The sequence below is a fragment of the Chiloscyllium plagiosum genome, chromosome 2 (assembly GCF_004010195.1).
Source record: "Chiloscyllium plagiosum isolate BGI_BamShark_2017 chromosome 2, ASM401019v2, whole genome shotgun sequence".
In the NCBI taxonomy this organism is placed as follows: domain Eukaryota; kingdom Metazoa; phylum Chordata; class Chondrichthyes; order Orectolobiformes; family Hemiscylliidae; genus Chiloscyllium; species Chiloscyllium plagiosum.
In genome coordinates, this window is record NC_057711.1 from 29,836,222 (window position 1) to 29,857,272 (window position 21,051).

General features: G+C 38.4%; 1 protein-coding gene across 2 annotated transcripts in view; it reads left to right on the forward strand.

The window, feature by feature from the left end:
• The window catches only part of cenph (centromere protein H), a 79,197-nt gene that overhangs the window by 52,800 nt on the left and 5,346 nt on the right, over nt 1-21,051 (forward strand). For both annotated transcript variants that reach the window (XM_043706588.1, XM_043706597.1), the window contains exons 2-8: nt 3,106-3,249; nt 9,754-9,806; nt 11,833-11,881; nt 12,033-12,104; nt 15,889-15,945; nt 20,102-20,165; nt 20,895-20,946. In XM_043706588.1, the coding sequence (XP_043562523.1) occupies nt 3,106-3,249; nt 9,754-9,806; nt 11,833-11,881; nt 12,033-12,104; nt 15,889-15,945; nt 20,102-20,165; nt 20,895-20,946 (491 nt within the window). The remainder of the gene's footprint in view (nt 1-3,105; nt 3,250-9,753; nt 9,807-11,832; nt 11,882-12,032; nt 12,105-15,888; nt 15,946-20,101; nt 20,166-20,894; nt 20,947-21,051) is intronic.

The window sequence follows — 21,051 nt, forward strand, 5'->3', positions numbered from 1 at the left end:
TGCCACTACTAGGCGCATATTCCTTTCCCCTCCCCTGTAGGACTTCCACAAAGACCATTTCTTCCCATACACCTTGGTGCACTCCTCCTTCATCCTCAACACCCCCGCTCTCCAATAGCTCCACAGAATCTTCCCCTGCAACCGCACAATATGTAATACCTGCCTGTTTACTTGCTCCCTTTTCCATATCCAAACTCATCTTCCAGGTGAAGCAGTGCTTTACCTGTACTTCATTCAATCCAGTCTACTGATTTCACTGCTCACAATGTGGTGTCCTCTACATTGACTGTTAGACAATACAAATAAGGTAGAGAGGCCCACTGCTGCAGATGTGTGTAATAACAGCTTTTAACAGGTTGATTAGAAAAATAGGTTAAATTTTTAAAAAATAAATAACATAGGCAAATAATGAAATGCTTGCACCTGTGGAGGAATCTAAAACTAAAAATTATAAATAATGTTTATGAATTAATAAATCCAATAATGAATTTAGAAGCACAACCCTACCATTGGAGCAGTTGAGATGAATAGCATAGCTGCATTTAAAAGGAAGCCGAAAAAGTATATGAAAGAGAAAAGATTGAACAATTGTCTAATCAGGTAAGATACAGTTGTGTGGGTGAAAGCTTGTGTCAAAAGTAAATAAAACCAAAACAGTTGAGTGGATTGATCAGTACTTGTGCTGTAAGTACTATGTAATTAACTGGATCAAATCAGCTAGTAATTTATTTGTGAAAAAGTGGAACTCGGAGAACCTATCTTCACAAATTGTTGCATGTTTAATCAGCTAGTGATGAGTCCTGTGCATTAGTGGTATTCTTCCAGCAAGCGATAGCCCTGCTGTCTGTACAGATGCTGACTGACTCTTAGAATGTTTTGTATTTTTTTTTCACATGTTGCTTAGACCTTGTTACAGTTTCTAAATTTGTTATAGTAGGAGATGCAATTTGTAGACTGTGTGGTCTAGTAATATAGTCAATTGTATGATTGCGTACAAATCAATTGAAGAAACTCATTGACATTTTTTAAAAATAGGTTTAGTAAAGCAGCCTTATTGTTGCGATCTTAATAATAAGAATGTTGACTGAAGAAAAAGTACGGACTCGGTTGAAATTTTAAGAATTTTTAAAATTCCAGCTTGATCGTAAACTAAGGAATTGTAATAACTGGCTTACATACATCAACATTCTCCAAACAACAGTGAGAAGAAATTTCTAAATAACTTCGTTTTGGTGGTGATTTTGAAGGATAAATTCCTGCTTTGGTGTTGGCTGTGGCTGTGATGGTTTCTGCATCAGAGGATTTTTGATTCATACATGAATGTCACTGACTAGGTCTGCGTTAGCTACCCAACCCCAATTACCTTGAGAAATGACACTGAGGCTACCCATCCCTCATTATCTTGAGAAGATGACATAAGTGCCTTTTATACCCTGCAAACAATATGGCCTGTAGGTATGTATCTCATTTGTTGTTCAGAAGAAAGTTACTGTGTTTTTACCAGCAATACCTGGATAAATGTGAGGTGATGCATTTTGGAAGGTCGAACTTGAAATTGAGTACAGGATTAAAGACAGGATTCTTGGCAGTGTAGAGGAACAGCGGGATCTTGGTGTGCAGGTACATAGATCCCTTAAGATTGCCACCCAGGTGGACAGGGTTGTTAAGGAAGCATATGGTGTTTTGGCTTTCATTAACAGGGGGATTGAGTTTAAGAGCCGTGAGATCTTGTTACAGCTCTACAAAACGTTGGTTAGACCGCACTTGGAATACTGTGTCCAGTTCTGGTCGTCCTATTATAGAAAAGATGTGCATGCTTTGGAGAGGGTTCAGAAGAGGTTTACCAGGATGCTGCCTGGAATGGAGGGCTTGTCTTACGAAGAGAGGTTGACTGAGCTCGGACTTTTTTCATTGGAAAAAAGAAGGAAGAGAGGGGACCTAATTGAGGTGTACAAGATAATGAGAGGCATAGGATATTTAAGAGACTGCTGGACATGCATATGGTCACAGAAATTTGAGAATTTGTACATTAAGTTTACTTCACATGAGGATCAATGGTCGGCACAACATCGTGGGCTGAAGGGCCTGTTCTGTGCTGTACTGTTCTATGTTCTAATAGTGAAGGAACAACAGTGTTGTTCCAAATCAAGATGGTGTGTGGCTTGGAGGGAAGCTTGTGGACTGAGTTGTTGCCATGAGTCTACTGCCCTTGATCTTCTAGCCGGTAGAGGTTACTGATTTAGAGGGGCCGTCAAAGGAGGTTTGACAATTTGCAGCAGTGCATTTTGTAGATGGTACACTGTATGTCAGTGACAGAGAGAGAATGTGTTTAAGATAGTAAATGAGGTTTGCAATAAGCTTGGTTCTTTGTGGTATTTTTGCAGATGCACTCATCCAACAAGTGGAGAACATTCTGTTGTGTTCAAAATGTTAACTTGTCGATGGTGAACAGGCTTTGGAGAGGCCAGAGCTGGCTTATACATCACAAAATTACCAGCATCTAACATACAGTTAATAGAGAAAGTATTTTTGGACAAGGTTAACCTTCTAGGATGTTGGTGGTGGAATAGTAAATGATGGTAATGCCATTGAATGTCAAGGGGAGATGTTTAGATTTTCTCTTCAGAGCACCTGTGTGGCACATGTTATCAGTCACTTAACACCCAAACGTAAATATGTCCAGGTCCTGCCACATTTGGCATGTGATAGTTCAGCACCTGAAGTGACATCAGTGGTACTGAACACTGCAAACATCACCATTTCTGACCTTCTGATGGAGGGAATGCTATTAATGAAGCAGCTGATGTTATGTTCAGGACACCACAGTCTCCTTGTCTCCAGTTTTTTTTTGGTGAATATCTGATGAGTAATACCCTTCAACACTGTTGTCAGTGCATGCTTCTACACAAGCATCTTCTATTTCACATATCCAGCAATTGCATGACTTTTAGAATTTGTAGAATGGTAGCTCACTACCTTTTCTTCTATCCTCCTAATTAGGAAATGCTCAGTTTCCACAAAAACTGATTGTGATTCACTCTGCATTCTTAAAAATTTCATATTCTTGGTTTTCAATCTTGTGATATTTGTTCTCTCTTTAATCAGTTCTGAAGCAGACACACAAGTTCTTCAGGAGCTTGGTTCTTCCTGCATGAAACTTGGACAGTTAGCACTTGACAACTTCCATGTAGCACCAGCAGTTGATCAAAAACATCCTGTTGGAATGAATTCCATTTTACACCTCATGTGGTGAGTAATAGCTGTGCATGTATGTATAGTATGGTTAATTTTCTACAACATTTTTTCATTGTAAAAATATTAGAATATACTTTTGCTATGAAGTCATTAGAATAATAATAATGAAAATTTTATGTTCAGGAAATATATTTTGAAAATATTTTGGAATTTACATTTTAGAACTTAATTTCATTTCCTGGTAAATTCCAACTTGAAAGTTTCATTTGAACTTTTCCTAACTTGTGTTCATTAAATCGTTTGGCATAGAAAGTGAACTTTGGTCCAAAATTCTTATGTTTGAAATTGCTGTCTAATTCATCTCACTTCTTTGGTCTCTCTACATCTCTACAAATTTTATTCCTTTCTATGCATACCAGTTCCATTTTGAAAGTTTATGTCAAATCTGCTTCTCCTACAACTTTATGTACTGCTTTCCAAAAGTATCGTAACTTGCTACATTTAAAAGAAAATTCTCCAATTTGAATATTTTACCAATTACATGAAACCATTTCAAGCACTCTTTCTGACTGTTAAACCTTCTAATGTGGAAACAATATCAGTTTTGCATGCAGATGGCTTATTTTATTATATCAAGGTGCATTTTCCTTGGAAGTATTAAGAAACTGTGCCTATCCAACTTAAAAATCTAATGTGTTTTTTTTTAGGGAAATATGTCCGTTTGATAAAGTATAATTATGGCATGACACATCAGTTTCTAATCTAAATTTGGGCATACAAATGATGTGGTAAAGATTGTCAGCTATAAATTAAGATTTATGTCAGGCTTCGTTATACTGAAGTTATCTTCAAAGAAATTGAAGAACACCTTTGCTAAGTAAACAACTGTCTAATTCTGATTACTGGTAGGCACTATTGTGTAAGTGGATAAAATACAGAGAGAGGCACCATCCAGGGTTTGGTGGGGAAAAATCTACTGTAGCACCTTGTTTTGCTGGTTAATGGAAACATTTTCATTTCCTTCAGTTCTAACTTCAACTTAATGTCTTATGCAGTATTTCTATTTTAGCTAATTTTGATCATGACTTCAATAAAACTTGGTAAAATGTAAAATTCATTCACATAGAACAGGGTTAATTTTCTTATTATTCATTCATGGGATAAGGGCATTGTTGACTGGGCCAGCATTTTCACCCATCCCCATGAGAAGTTGGAGCTCAGCTGTCTCTTGACCCACTGCAATCTTTTGGTGCAGATAAGCCCACAATGCTGCCAAAGGTGAGGGGGGGATGTCAATATATTTCCAAGTCCAGATGCTGACTGGCTTGGGAACTTGAAGGTGGAGGTGTACCCATGTATCTCCTGCCTTTGTCCCATTGGTTAGGAAAATGCTGTCTAAGAAGCCTTGGTGAATTTTTGCGGTGTATTTTATAGGTGGTGAATGCTGTCACTGAATTTTCTAAATGTGGTGCCAATCAAGTCGACTGCTTTGTTCTGGGTTGTATAAAACTTCTTTAATGCTGTTGGAGGTGCACTCATCCACACAAGTGGGAGTATTTCATCACATTCCTGACATGTGCCTTGTAAATGGACAGAAGTTTAGGGAGTCAAGAGTGAATTGCTTGCTGCAGATTCCTAGTGTCTGACTATTTTTGTAGCAACAGTATTTGTATAGGTTTAGTTCATTTTCTGGTTAATGGTCCTTTCTAGGATGTTGGGGGGATGGGAACCTAAGGGGAGGCTCTGAGTTAGCTAGAGTGAGCGCTTAAGGAAAAAGAGAATCAAGATAGTAAATAAAAAGCAAGAAGCAGTTGAGCAGTGCAGCACTAACATGAGTGGAAACCACGTAGTGACAGAAAAAAAAATGAGAATGTTTAAAAACAAAAGTTCTCCTGGTGGAGGTGTTAGCATTAAAAAACAAAAGCATATAAACCAACATAAGGGTATTTTATCTTAATGCTTGCAACATTTGAAACAAGATAAATCAGTTGATGGCGCAAATCATTCCAAATGGGTATGTTTTAGAGGCCATTAGAGACATAGTTGCAAGGTGGTCACGACTGGGAATTAAATATCCAGGGATATCAGACTATTCAGAAGGACAGTCAGGAAAGAAAGGGAGGTGGTGTAGCTCTGATTTTTAGTGATGATATCAGGGCAGTAGTGAGAGATGATATAGGTCCTTGGAGAGAAAGGTTGAATCAATGTGGATGGAAATTAGAAATAATAAAGGGTAAAACTCACTAACGGGCATAATGACTCCAAATAATAACGTCACGGAGTGGACAATAAGCAAAGAAATAACTGATGCATGTAAAAATGGTAAGCAATTATCATGGGGGATTTCAAACTATATATTGGTTGGTCAAACCAGGTTAGTCAAGGCAGTCTAGACGACGAGTTCATAGAATGCATCCACGATAGTTTCCTTGAACAGTATGTAATAGAACCGACAAGGGAGAAAGTTATCCTAGTTCTGGTCCTGTGTAATGAGACAGGAGTAATTCATGATCTCATCGTCAGGGATCCTCCCACAGTATGGTTGAAGTTAAAATACAGATGGAGGGTGATCAGATAAAATCCAATACTAGTGTCTTGTGCTTAAACAAAGGAGACTACAATGGGATGAGGGTGGAGTTAGCTAAGGTAGACTGGGAGCAAAGATTACATGGTGGGACAATTTGAGGAACAGTGGAGGATTCCAAAGTGATTTTCCACAGCGCTCAGTAAAAATATATAACAGTGAAAAGGAAGGACTGTAGGAGAAAGGATAATTAGCCATGGATAAGTAAGGAAATAAAGGAGGGTAATAAATTGAAAGTAATGCATACAAAGTGGCAAAGATTTGTTGAAAATTAGAAGATTGGGAAATCTTAAAAGATTGACAGAAAGCCACAAGAAAAGCTATAAAGAAAGTTAAGATGTATATGAGAGTAAACTAGCTCAGAATATAAAAACAGATAGCAAAAGGTTCTCCAAAGGTTTAAAACAAAAAAAAAGTGGCTAAGGTAAACATTAGTCCTTTTAGACAATGAGAAGAGGGATTTTTAAAAATGGGAAATGAGGAAGTGGCTGAGGTGTTGAACATGTATTTTTGTGTTGGTGTTCACAGTGGAAGACACAAATAATATGCCAATAATTGATGACAAGGAGGCTATGGTAGTTGAGGACCTAGAAATGATCGTTATCATTAAAGAGGAAGTGTTGGACAAATTAATGGGGTTAAAGGTAGACAAGTCCCCTGGCCCTGATGGAATGATTCCCAGAGTACTAAAAGAGATGGCAGGGGAAATAGCAAATGCACTTGTGGTAATTTACCAAAATTCACTGGACTCTGTGGCAGTTCTGACAGGTTGGAAATAGCAAATGTCACACCACTGTTTAAAAAGGCGGTAGACAAAATATGGATAACTATAGGCCCATTAGCTTAATTTCTGTAGTGGGAATAATGCTTGAAGCTATAATCAAGGAAGAACTAGTGAGACATCTGGATAGAAATTGTCCAATCCGGCAAACACAGCTTGGTTTATGAAACGCAGGTCATGTTTAACTAATTTACTGGAATTCTTTGAGGATGTTATGAGCGCAGTGGACGACAGAGAACCGATGGATGTCAGAAGGCATTCAACACACGCACACACACACACGCACCCGCATCTCCCCCCTCTTCCCTCCCGTGAACAAAGACATGGCCTATTTGTCAGTCTCTCTGTGCAGTGATAGCTCCTATGAATGCCCGTAAAATGCTCACAGATGGGACGGTGGATCGTAATTGGTTGCCTGGTTCACGAGGCCATTGCTAATGTTCTACCACTGGTAACATATGGTGCTGAGAAGGAGATAAGGTCCTTCCCTGACATCTTCCATCATCATTATGGCGATAGCCTAATGATATTATCACTGCACTGCTCATCCAGAGATCCCAGGTTCAAATCCTGCCACAGCAGATGGTGAAATTTAAATTCAATATGCCATTTTGCCAATCCTCCTGGTACCTATCCTGTTTCCAGCAAACTGGTATAAAAAAAGTGGATTCAAAAGTTCAAAATTAAATGATTATGGGTGAAGAGAGAAATATCATGGAAAGAATTTTTATCGCCGTATTTGTAGTCACTAGAAATAAAAGGTTATTTTTCTGAGTTTATTTGTATTTTGTTTATTTCAGATATTTCCTGCTGGACTTTGATGCCCCTCCAACCATTATCCCAACCATGTTGGACCATTTAGGACGTGACATCGATGTAATCAGGCCCACAATCCTGAAACACTGCACTCCAGAAACTGATGAAAACTGCCCTGGGCTGCTCCAACCCGACTATGAAGCAAAATTTCAATCCAAAAGGAAGTGATCTCATGTCAATTATTTATTTAAAGGAACATAAAACCAAAGCACTGTGTTGAAAGCTGATAGAAGGCTACTTTAATAAAGATGAGAAGACTTTAAAAAAAAAGGCGGTAGACAAAATATGGATAACTATAGGCCCATTAGCTTAATTTCTATAGTGGGAATAATGCTTGAAGCTATAATCAAGGAAGAACTAGTGAGACATCTGGTTGGAATTGTCCAATCCGGCAAACACAGCTTGGTTTATGAAACGCAGGTCATGTTTAACTAATTTACTGGAATTCTTTGAGGATGTTATGAGCGCAGTGGACGACAGAGAACCGATGGATGTCAGAAGGCATTCAACAAGGTGCCACACAAAAAGCTGCTGCATAAGATAAATCTGTGCAGTGTTAAGGGTAATGTATTAGCATGGATAGAAGATTAGTTAACTAACAGAAAGCAAAGAGTAGAGATAAATGAGTTATTTTCTGGTTGGCGATCAGTGGCTAGTGGTGTGTCTCCGGGATCAGTGTTGGAACTGCAATTGTTTACAATTTACATAGATGATTTAAAGTTGGGGACCAAGTGTAGAGTGTCAAAGTTTGCAGATGACACAGAAAGTCTGTAGAGCGCTATAGATAGGGCAAGGGTCTGGCAGATGGAATACATTGTTGGTAAATGTGAGGCCATCCATTTTGGTATGAATAATGGCAAAATGGATTATTGTTTAAATGGAGAAAAAAATGCAGCAGGCTTTTTTTAAAAAAAGTATTCATTTGTAGGATGTGGGGATAGCTGGCTGGCCAGCATATATTGCCCATCCCTAACTGACCTGGAAAAGGTGGTGGTTGACCCACAATGTCATTAGGGAGAGAATTCCAGGATTTTGACCCAATGACAGTGAAGCAATGGTGATATATTTCCAAGTCAGATTGTGGGAGGCTTGTAGGGGAACTTGAAGATGGTGGTGTTCCCATATGTCTGCTGCCCTTGTCCTTCATTGCTAGAGGGATGGAGCTTTATAGGGTGCTGCTGAGGCCACATCTATAATACTGTGTACAGTTTTGGTCTCCTTACTTGAGAAAGGATGTATTGGCACTGGAGGGTTGCAGAGGAGGTTTGTGAGATTGATTGAGAGGGTTGGTTTATGAGGACAGATTAAGTAGACTGGGACTATACTCATTAGAATTTGAACAATATTGGGGGGGTCTTACAGAAACATATAAAATTGTGAAGGGAAAAGATAGGACAGAAGCAGCGAGGTTGCTTGCACTGGTGAGTGCAACTAGAACAAGGGGGCATAGCCACAAAATAAGGGGGAACAGGTTTAGGGATTGAGTTAAGGACGATCTTCTTCACCCAAAGGGCTGTGTTTCTGTGGAATTCCCTGCCCAGTGAAGCAATTGAGGCTACCTCATTGAATATTTTTAAGGCAAAGATAGATTTTTGAACAGTAAAGAAATTAATAGTTATGGTGAATGGGCGGGTAAGAGGAGCTGAGTCCACGAAAAGATCAGGCATGACCTTATTGAATGGCAGAGTCACCCAATGGGCCAGATGGCCTACTCCTGTTCCTATTTCTTATGGTAGTGGGGAAATCAGTGATATTATGTTATTTGAATGCTGTGGAGTAATTATTGGGTTAGATTTATTTTGCTGGAGATGATCATTGCATGGTATTGTGTGGTATGAATGTCACTTCGCATTTGTCAGTTCAAGCTTGGAGAATGTCCAGTCCTTGCTGAATTTAGATATGAATTGCTTTAGCGTCTGAGGTAATTGTGTTTTTCATACTCTATGCTTAAAGAAGAAACTGCAGTGAGCCAAATTTGCAAGCAAGGAGAAATTGGTTAAGGCAGTGTTTGAAATGGGCAATACTTCATTTATGATCCGAGGAGAGATTACCTACGTAAGACAATGATTTCATGGCAGTGGCCTCAGGTGTTTCCTATTTCACCATAAACATGATATCCAAAAGGAGAGAAAAACGTACTTTATCTCTTCCTTATCATTCTGCCTCAGGGTAGTTGTGGAGCAGTAGTAGTGCCCCTACCTCTGTGCCAGAAAGTCTGGTTCAAGCTGCACCTATCCTGGATGCATGTCCTATCAAGTTGATTAAAATAACCACCAACTGTGGTTCCATGCATCTCCTTCCCTATCCTGTGTCACTCTGGTACAAAGAACAGAAAATATTTGCTATTCTTATAGTTTCTGTTTTTTTCTCTTTTTAGGTTAAAGGACCAAGTAGTCCAACAAACAGTGGAACTGGAGACTCGGGTAAAAGGTTGTAATGCTTATGAATTGTATATGTCATTTAGGTACACCTCGGCTTGAGGGCTCAATAATGTAAATGTCCTTTCTTTGTCTTAAATGCAGTGTTTGAAATATAATAGAATAATGCTTTCAACAAGTTGGTTTATTTCCTCATATGGGCCATATTTGATCGTCTAACGTTGAAAAATAACATTAGTAAGAGAAACCATTAATTCACTCCCAAGTTATTTTGGGCTACCCAAGCAGTTCTCGCCATAAAGAGTTTGCTTTAATGTGAAATTGAGCCGTAAAAACTAGAAAAATCCCAGATTCAAGTTGATTTATCGAATGACAATCTGGGAAAACAGATTCGATAATTGGTCTCAGTCATAAAATGATTACAATGTAGAAAGAGGCCATTTGGCCTGGTATTTCTTCACCAGCTTTCTGTAAGAACAATCTGCCTAGTCCCACTCACCTGGTTATTCCAGGAGACCTGCAATTGTTTTCTTTTCTAAGAATTAACCAATCCTAAGTATGAAAGTTAGCTCACTGAGCTGGAAGATTTGTTTTCAGACGTTTCATCACCATAATAGGTAACATCATCAGTGAGAGTCTTCGGTGAAGCGCTGGTGGTATGTCCCACCTCTCTATTTATAGGTCCTGGTTTCTTAAGGTGGGTGTTGTCATTTCCGGTTCGTTTTTTCAAGGGAAGGATCTCAATCAATGTATTTATTGATGGAGTTCTTGTTAGAATGCCATAGCTCTAAGAATTCTCGTGCGTGTTGTTACGACACGAGGTAAACCCTCCTGCTAAATTTAAAACACAGAAAAGATTTATCCTGTGCAGTAATCTGTAAAAATACGAGTGGCCAAGAATTATTTAAAGAAAAAATTAATAACTTTATTTAAAGTAAAACAGAGAATAATTAACTAATCACTATTTACAATTTCTTCCTCTAACCTATCTTTTACCTTTCCTTCTATAATACTATTCTGATAAAACTCCCAATTAAGATTTACAAAACAAGGCTTCTTAACTCAAAACCTGGCAGCTTTCGTGCTTCGATTCAGATCTTCCTGTGTCTTCTTTTCTTCTTCTTAGGAATTTCTGTGTCACAGGTTACTGATCAAAAAGGTACTTTTAAGAGAGTTATTTTCAGGCAGTCTATTTACATGCTGAGCTTGTCAGCACTCCTCTCAACTGTTTAATTTTCCCCGGTCTTATACCCCCAAAGCATTGGTTGTGTCATTGGCTTTTAAGATTGTCAATATGCTAAATTCAAACTGGATTGGAGTTTGATATTTTTCAGGATGTAATTTAAACAGATTGGCCGAATTCAAATTTGTTTTTGTCTCCAGGCAACAAGCTAATTGAGTTGTTTGAGCAGGTGTTACATTGTTGCCTTCTTGAGAACACTTGGTGCTGTGTCTGGTAGTTCTGCTGCTTTTAACTCTCTTAAAGTACACCCACATCTTCATAACAGTGTCTATGTTTCGCCTGTCCTAGGGTATGTGTTGTCCCAGTCAAAGTAGTGTCCTTCTTTGTCTGTATGTATGGAAATTAGTGATAGTGGGTCATGTCTTTTGGTGACTAGTTGGTGTTCATGTATCCTGCTAGCAAGTTTCCTGCTTGTTTGTCCGATGTGGTGTTCTTTTACAATTCTTGCATGGTATCTTGTAAATTACGTTAGTTTTGCTGGTAGTATCTAATGGATCCTTTAGTTTCATTAGTTGCTGTTTACGTGTGTTGGTAGGCTTGTGGGCTACCATGATGCCAAGTGGTCTGAGTAGTCTGGAATTCATTTCTGATATGTCTTTGATGTAAGGAAATATGGCTATAGTTTTTGGTTGAGTTGTGTCAGCTTGTTTGGGTTTGTTTCTGAGGAATCAGCAGATTATGTTTATTGGGTATCCATTTTTCTGGAAAACCTTGTATAGACCCCTTGGCAACTTGAGTCATCAGTGATGTAAATCTCATAACTCTCTCTCTGTGCACACAAATGTTAACGCACTTTAAATTTCAACATTAACTGGTATCTATGTTTTATTATCAGGTGCTGAAACCAATACTGAGGCTATATCAGAAGACAACCTGAAAGAAGTGTATGTTGATTCAATTTCCAATCTTTATGGGGAAAAAATCTTTCACCTCTCACATTACACAATTACTTTTGTTATCAAAAAGGGCAAGATACCTTTTAAGTTATTGATGGAATATTAATGAAATAATTATTTTCTTTTACCTCTTTTGCAGGATTCAAGCGCTTGAAAAGGAATTAGAAGATGTTTCAATATCTTTCCAGCACAAAACAATGGCCCTTCACAGGTGCGAAAAAATCTGGTTTCATTTTTGCTCTGGTTACTTCACTTTGTTTGTGATGTCATTCCAAATCTAAACAAAATTTCAGCTGAAAGAAAGCAGATGGGTGGTGTTTGATGGGAAATGACCATCCTGTAGTTCAGTTACGAGTGGTGTACCTCAAGGATCTGTTTTGAGGCCACTGTCATTTTTATAATTGACCTGGATCACGATATAGAGGGATGGGTTAGTAAATTTGCGGATGACACTAAGGTTGGTGGAGTTGTGAATAGTGCCGAAGGATGTTGCAGGTTACAGAGGGACATTGATTAGCTGCAGAGCTGGGCTGAGAGGCGGCAAATGGAGTTTAATGTGGAAAAGTGTGAGGTTATTCACTTTGGAAGGAGCAACAGGAATAAAAGGCTAATGGTAAGATTCTTGGTAGTGTAGATGAGCAGAGAGATCTCGGTGTCCAAGTACATAGATCCCTGAAAGTTGCCACCCAGGTTGATAGTGTTGTTAAGAAGGCGTACATGTGTTAGCTTTTATTGATAGAGGGATTGAGTTTTGGAGACACGGGGTCATGCTGCAGCTGTACAAAACTTGGGTGTGGCCACATTTGGAGTATTGCATACAGTTCTGGTCACTGCATTATATGAGGGATGTGTAAGCTTTGGAAAGGGTTCATAGGAGATTTACTAGGATGTTGCCTGGTATGGAGGGAAGGTCTTATGAGGAAAGGCTGAGGGACTTGAAGCTGTTTTTGTTAGAGAGAAGGTTGAGAGGTGACTTAATTGAGACATGTAAGATAATCCGAGGTTTAGATAAGATGGACAGTGAGAGCCTTTTTCTTCAGATGGTAATGGCTAGCATGAGGGGACATAGCTTTAAATTGGGGTGATAGATATAACACAGATGTAGAGGTAGTTTCTTTACTCAGAGAGTAGTAGGGGTGTGGAACGCCCTGTCTGCAACAATAGTACACTCGCCAACCTTAAGGGCATTTAACTGGTCATTGGATAAGCATATGGATGAAAATGGAATAGTGTAGGTTAGGTGGGCTTCAGATTGGTTCCACAATTCAGCGCAACATCGAAGGCCGAAGGGCCTATATTGCGCTGTAATGTCCCATGTTCTATGTTCCATTAACTCCTTTGAGATTGGAAAGGTAGTGGCGGCTGATACATGGTGTTTGATTGTCTTGATTTTTCTCATTCATGCCAGAGTCCTTGGAATCTCCAAGGTGGGCCAAAGACATTTTCCAATACTAATTCACCCTCCTTTTGTATTAGGCTTTTAATTAAGATATTCAGCTTCCTCTTAAACATGTAAATTATAATCTCAGATATGTTTGCCTTAAGGTGGATGAATCAATCTGCCAAGTAACTGAAAAAAATAGAATAATCCACATTGATGAGCATCATCCCTGTATGTCTTGGAAAATTTTAATAAAGGAATTACTTTGGAATGCTGTGAATAAAGTCTGGGACATCATGAAATGCAACTTTTTATTTTATTCATTCATGAAATGTGGGAATCACTGGCCAGGACAGTGTTTATTGTCCATCCCTAAGTGCCCGAAGGGCAGTTAAGTGTCAACTGCATTGCTGTGGGTCTGGAGTCACATGTAGGCAGGACCAGGTAAAGACGGTAGTTTACTTCTATAAAGTGAACGAGATGAGTTTTTCTGACATTTTAATAGTGTGAATTTTAATGTACATTTATCATTTCAGAATTAATTGTAGAACTTTGGAATATAAATGCTCCATAAATGATTTAAAAGTAGTTGATGAAGGTAGCTTTGTGACTATTTAAGGTGTCATCTTACTTTGTGTCATTACTGGTCAAATTTGCACTTGTACCAATATAATGATCAATGAAAAATCAAGAGTGTTGAAACATTGAAAAGAAAATCTCTCAACATCACTATGACTGAAAATCAACCAGATTGAAAAGTGCTCCATAAGCATCTGATTCCCAAAAAAATTGGGATCAGTAAACCAAAGCTTCATGGATGACTTCAAAGAGGAAGAGAAACTAAGAGTGACAATGGAGTTTGCTGAAGTTGGCCAAACAATAAAGAAGGCTCCATGCTGAGAGCACATCTCTCAAGGCTATGTACTTGTGATTCACCCAGTAGAGAAGTGAAGGTGTACCATTTCTGGTCATTATTTGAACGGAGGGAAAGACATTTTGCTTCCAAATGAGTGGAAATGCAGTGACATTGTGAAGTTTGGAGCCAGTAAATGTTACCACGATTCAAGACCTGACATGGCATTTTCAAAGAGAAGAATAAGTTTGCAGACAACTCAAGTCATTTACAAAATGATAATGTCACTGGAGTAGTAATCAGAAGACTCAGTCTAATGCTGTGAGCATGTGTTCAAATCCCACTATGATATCTGATGGAATGTAAATGTGAAATTGAAAGTTGGTTCCTGGCCACCATTATTGAAACTATCATGGATTGCTGGAAAAAAAAATCTGATTTACAAATGTCTTTTAGAAAAGGAAATCTTCCATCCTTTTCCTTCTCTAACTTTAGCCTATTAATACTGCATTTCACTCTTAACTGGCCTCTGAAATGGTGTGAAATACACTCCGTTCAAGAGTAATTTGGATGGGAAACAAATGCTGACCTTGCCAGTGATCATTTCTGACTGAAGTAAAGAAGTGTTTCTTTCATTGTTGCCACAAAATTGATCTACACAAGCTGCCTCCATTTGTCATATTTAAAACTTGCCAAACCATGCTTCCATCCTGTAAGTCTAAAGTCCCTGTCATGCTGTTACTTGTGCAGTGCCAAAGCCCTAGATGATATTGTCATTACCAAAGGTTAACCTCACCTTGAATCATGTCAAATTTATAAACATCTCCAACAGAATAAACTATGAAAGTTGGGTTTTTGCTGCAGGACAACCACATTACCCATCCATTCCAGAAAACTTAGTCACACATTGCATAATGTCAAAATTTCAATCATTGACTAAGGTATCATATGTGCCTTCAAATTTAAGAAAACTGATCAAGAGTATGTTGGATAATAAAGACGCTGTGACAGGTTTCCTGAAGAAGTTCGACATTAAAGAGAAATCTACATATGTGGCCATGTTATATTTGCGATAAACAACAGCAATGATGTGGAGGATTTCAAAGTTCATTGGAGAAGTGAAAACGAGAGTTTATTTGACAGTAGAACTGTACTAGCCAACTAGTATGTAGGCTGTATCGATACATAATTGAATATTGACTCCCAAGAATCTACCATCAAGATGTCTTTAGGGTTTGGATTGGACAATATTCAGAATCTACCATCAAGATGATGGTAGATGCTGAATATTGTCCAATCCAAACCCTAAAGACATCCAGAAAGCTGAATAGGTTGATGATGTTGAAGACACCAAGACTGTCCCAGTACCATCATCTCATATAGTTATTCACTACCTAGAAGAATTCCTGAAGTTGTTACAAAAAGTCAGTTGCTGCTGGTGTTACTCGAATTCAGAACATCCTATCTCTAACAAAGATTGAGGCAAGGAGTAAAAATCATTTTTTCAAAGCTTGCATCCACCCTCTCTCATTGATTGTACAAGTATATTCACATTACTTGAGACAATTGTCTTCACTTTTTGTTTACTTGAACATTCTAGCTTGGTGCTTTTGAGAACACCTCATTATAACACAATGTGGACCGCATTGTACAGGTAGAAGGATCCCAATGTTCAGTTGCCCATCTTTCAGCTTTGGTAATCAAAAAGGAAAAAAAACATATTTGAGTAACTAGCTGTTATTTTCCTTTGCTGGTTTATAGGCTTCAATTCACACATGCGCTTCGTGAAGCAGTGCAGAAGAATGATGAAGAAGGGAAGTGAGTATTTTTAGTGCATAGATATTAGTAAAATGCTCTATTGTTGTATTCATCTGTATTGAAGGCAAAGTAGGTTCTCAAGTCAGACTTCTGCTCCTTAGTTTGTGGGTGTTTCCCTGATAGTTGCTCAAGTTAAATTTGGCACTGTTAACTTGAAACAAACCGAACGATTTACATATTTTAAGAAGAAAGAACAGTCAACTAAAATTTGTTTAGAAGAATAAGGAGAACCAAACAATCTTTATAAAAAGTACGTTATGATTAGGACCTTTACACAGTTACATTTAGAATTCTTTTCAGCCAAAGTTTGAGATTAGAATGAATGGTAAATGTTCTGTGACTTGTATCTGTAGTGAATCCAACAAAAATGAAATCTAATGTAACAAAGTAACTTGCCATTTGTAGATTCTCGACTGTTAATAGACAATAGGTGCAGGAGTAGGCCATCCGGCCCTTCAAGCCAGCACCACCATTCATTATGATCATGGCTGATCATCCACAATCACTATCTGTTCCTGCCTTATCCCCATAACCCTTGATTCCACTATCTTTAAGAGCTCTATCTATCTCTTTCTTGAAAGTACCCAGAGACTTGGCCTCCACTGCCTTCTGGGGCAGAGTATTCCATATATCCACCACTCTCCTCAACTCTGTTCTAAATGGCCTACCCCTTATTTTTAAACTGTGTCCTCTGGTTCTGGACTCACCCATCAGCAGAAACATGCTTCCTGCCTCCAGAGTGTCCAATCCTTTAATAATCTTATTTGTCTCAATCAGATCCCCTCTCATCCTTCTAAACTCAAGTGTATACAAGCCCAGTCGCTCTAATCTTTCAACATATGATAGTCCCACCATTTCGGGGATTGACCTTGTGAATCTACGCTGCACTCCCTCAATAGCCAGAATTTCCTTCCTCAAATTTGGAGACCAAAACTGCGCACAATCCTCCAGATGCAGTCTCACCAGGGCACTGTACAGCTGCAGAAGGACCTCTTTACTCCTATACTCAATTCCTGTTGTTAGGAAGACCAGCGTACCATTAGCTTTCTTCATTGCCTGCTGTACTTGCATGCTTGCTTTCATTGACTGATGTACAAGAACACCTAGATACCGTTGTACTTCCCCTTTATCTAACTTGACTCCATTTAGATAGTAATCTGCCTTCCTGTTCTTGCCACCAAAGTGAATAACCACACATTTATTAACATTAAACTGCATTCGTTGACTAAGGTATCAAGTAAGCCTGCAAATGAACTGATCAAGAATATGTTGGATAATAAAGACGCTGTGACAAATTTCCTGAAGAAGTTCAACATTAAAGAGGAAATCTACATATGTGGCCATGTTATATTTGAGATGAACAATACAATGATGTGGGGGATTTCAAAAAAAAATCTATCTCCGATTTAAACTTAATAAAGCTGAGGGACTTAATAGAAGTATATAAAATTATGAAGAGGCATTGTTAGAGTGGATGGTCAGAGTCTTTTTCTCGGGTGAAAACGTCAAAGACAAGGAGCATAGGTTTAAGGTGAGAAGGGAAACGTTTAAAGGAGATATGCAAGGACATTTTCTTGCACAGATAGTGGTAGGTGCCTAGATCATGCTGCAAAGGTATATGGTAGAAGCAGATACAATAACAGCATTTAAGAAGCATTTAAACAGAGACATGAACAGGAACTTGATACGTGGATCAGGTACAAGCAGATGAGACTGGTTTGGCACAGATATGGTGGGTCAAAGGGCCTGAACTTGTGCTGTACTGTTCTATATTCTATCAATGGATTTAGCATCCTGTTTGTAGAAGAGAGTTCAAAACCTTTTGCACCCTTTGTGTATAGAAATGCTTCCTAACATCTTTTAGAATCTTCAACCAATATAAAATAGTTTCTTTATCTATCCTGTCTTTTCTTATTAATATCTTGAAGATTTTGACCATATCTAAATTCTAAAGAAAAGAGGCTTAAAGTGCATAATCTCTCCTCATAACTTAATCCTTGAAGTGCAAGTATCATTCTTATAAACCAACATTGTACTCCCTCCAAGGCTAGTATATTCTTCTTAAGGTATGGTTGCCAGACCTGCTAACAGTAGTCCTAGTGGGTTTAACCAGGGTTTTGAGTAGCTGCAGAATAACTTTAATCCTCTGGTATAAAGGCTTGCCCCTTTGTACCTTTTATGGTATAGGCTTTTTTTACTAGTTTTCCATAATATCAATTCATAGTTTTCACATTTTTCTTGATTTCCCAATCTCTAGTGAATTCAAGTCTCCCCTTATAACTACAATTAATTTATAGGTGATGGCAACAGGTGTTGTCGCTGGACTAATAATCCAGAGAATTAAGTAATGATCTGGGGACCTGGATTCAAATCCCTCATAGCAAATAGTAAATTTGAATTCCATAAAAGAAATCTGGAATTCAAAGTCTAATAATGACTATAAAACTATTGTCAGTATGTTGCTTAAAACCCATCTGGTTCATTAATGTCCTTTAGGGAAGGAAACAGCTGTCCTTATCAATTTGGCCTGCATGTGACTCGAGACCCACAGCAATGTGCTTGGCTCTTAACTGTCTTCTGAATTGGCCTAGTAAACTATTCAATTATCAAATGCTAGAAAGGAAAACTGGAAAGATATCAGATGGATCACCTGGCATCTATTAAGGCACCAGAAACAACAGCCATGTTGACTCTGCAAAGTCCTCCTTACTAACATCTGAGACTAGTGCCAAAATTTGGAGTGTGGTCTCAGACAAGTTAAGCAACAGCCTGACATAGTCATACTCGGGATAATGATTGGAAATTGTTTGTAAGGTATGATTCTTTGAGTATCTTTATGTCAGGCCGTCGATCAGCAGTCAAATTTGGCATAAGCACCCAGATGTTGGTCAGGAGATCTTTGCAGGGCCAATAAGCCTGCATTTGGAATTGTTAATGCTAGTCTCTGGATAATTGCTAGGTAATCCATCTGGTTTTATTCCTTAATTTACACTTAGTAGTGGCTTGGTACAACTGAGTTGTATGCGAGGTCATCCACGCTTTGTTGATTTGGAGCGACATGTAGGCCAGACCAGATAAGGATGGCAGATTTTCTTTCCTAAAGGACTTTAGTGAAATAGAAATTTTTGTGGTAATCAACAGTGGTTACTTGGTTGATATTGGTCTTGCTTTTAATTCCTGATTTTATTGAATTTCAGTTTCAACATCTGTCATGTTGGGATTCAGTCTGCTAACATTAAACCAGATGAGTATAGTTCCCCTAACAGTTGAGAAGCTTGACACTATCCAGGACAAAAAAACCTGCATGATTGGCACCCTGTCCACTACCTTCACCATTTGCCACCTTTAACAATGTTGTATAATGGCAGTAATGTGTGCAGCCTACAAGGTGCACTGCAGCAACATACCTAAGTCCCTTCAACAGCTTCGTCCAAACCCTTGAGCTCTATCATTTGAAAGGACAATGGTGGCAGATGAAGGGAAACACTATCCCTTGCAAAGTGCTCTCCAAGTTGTGTACCATCCTGACTGTGTCGCTATGAATTAATTGTCGCTGGGTCAAAATTTGAGATATCTCTTCCTTAAAAAGGGTATACTCCAAGAACTGCAGTGCTTCAAGAAGGCAACTCACCACTACCTTATCCAGGGAATGGGAATGACCAATAAATGCTGGCCAACAGAACCTCAGCAGGTCTGGCAGCATCTGGGGAGAGAAAGTAGAGTTAATGATTCAGGTGACCCATTAACTCCTCTTTTTCTCCCCAGATTCTGCCAGACCTGGTATTTCTCCAGCAATTTCTGTTTTTGTTCCAGATTTCCAGTATCCACAGTTTTTTTTCTCATAGCATGTTTCACACCTTTGGTGGATGTGAGCATAAGGAAATGACAAGAACCAGGAAAACTACATCGAATTAATGCTTGATTGTGAAATCTGCTAGTTTGTGCTAACCCCCTACAGGCCTGTTCAAGTTGTTTTAATCATTGCTAGTCTGAAATTTACCTGCTATATTGGACTATCAAACAGATATTTTGTATTAGTACAGCTCCCATTTAATGCCTATCTTCACCGTTTGGTTAAAATAATTAAGCTTAATATTTATGGTAGTGTGCAACTCCAGCCTTCTGCTTTCTTTCATAAATCATCACTTCTTTTTAGGTTGATAATGGAAACAATCAAGCACTCATTAGATCTTTGTTCTGAGATTATAACAACCCAGAAAGTAAGTCTTGTATGGTTAATAATGCTTGTTTTTTTGTGGTTGAATATTGTTGCCAATATTCTGTGTTGTTTTATTATTTGAAGATACTTCCAAAAAGTATTTTTTTGTTCACTCCCCTTCCCTTCTGCGCTCAACTTGGTCCACTGGAAATACAGTTTTTACAAAATGTTTTAATATTCCTACACCTCTTCGTATGATCAACAAATCTGTGAATGGTTCCTTGACAACTTTTACCCAGACCATTAAGGTGATAAAGAACAGTGGTTCTAACAACTATTTCTATGGACTCTATAACACATCCTTGTGCAGAGCCATGACTATGTCTCGGGGAATTAAGCCAGTTATTTATCCAACCCCAAGTCTCCCCATTATTCCATCAGACCCACCGTCTTATTTAGTGGCCAATTATGTGGCACTTTATCAAAGGCCTTTTGAATGCATCAACTTTGTGCAAAAACGTTCAGACAGTTTGGTGAGACAAGATCATTTCTCGAAGCCAAGTTGACATTGGTGCTGAGACACATTGTTGAGGCACAAGGCTATATTGTATCTGACCTCAGATTACTCAATGCAAACAGAGCCTGAAGTGGGAAGCAATCCATTCCTTAATATAAGCAAACAAGAAACAAGAGCTGCTATGTTTTTTTACTTCATTTAATTGATTAAAATTGTAACAGTAAACATATAACATTAAACATAAGATTCTGAAGTAAAATCTTTTTATTGTAGGAAGTTCACACTTTGGAGAATGCAGTACTTGAAGTTCAAAAGCAGAGGCTAAGTAATTGCAGTAGAGATACATTTGTTTCCTATTGCAGTATAAATGTGAATACTTTGTAAAATTTATTTTAGGCTACTAATATGCTGTATTACTAAAATGTGTATG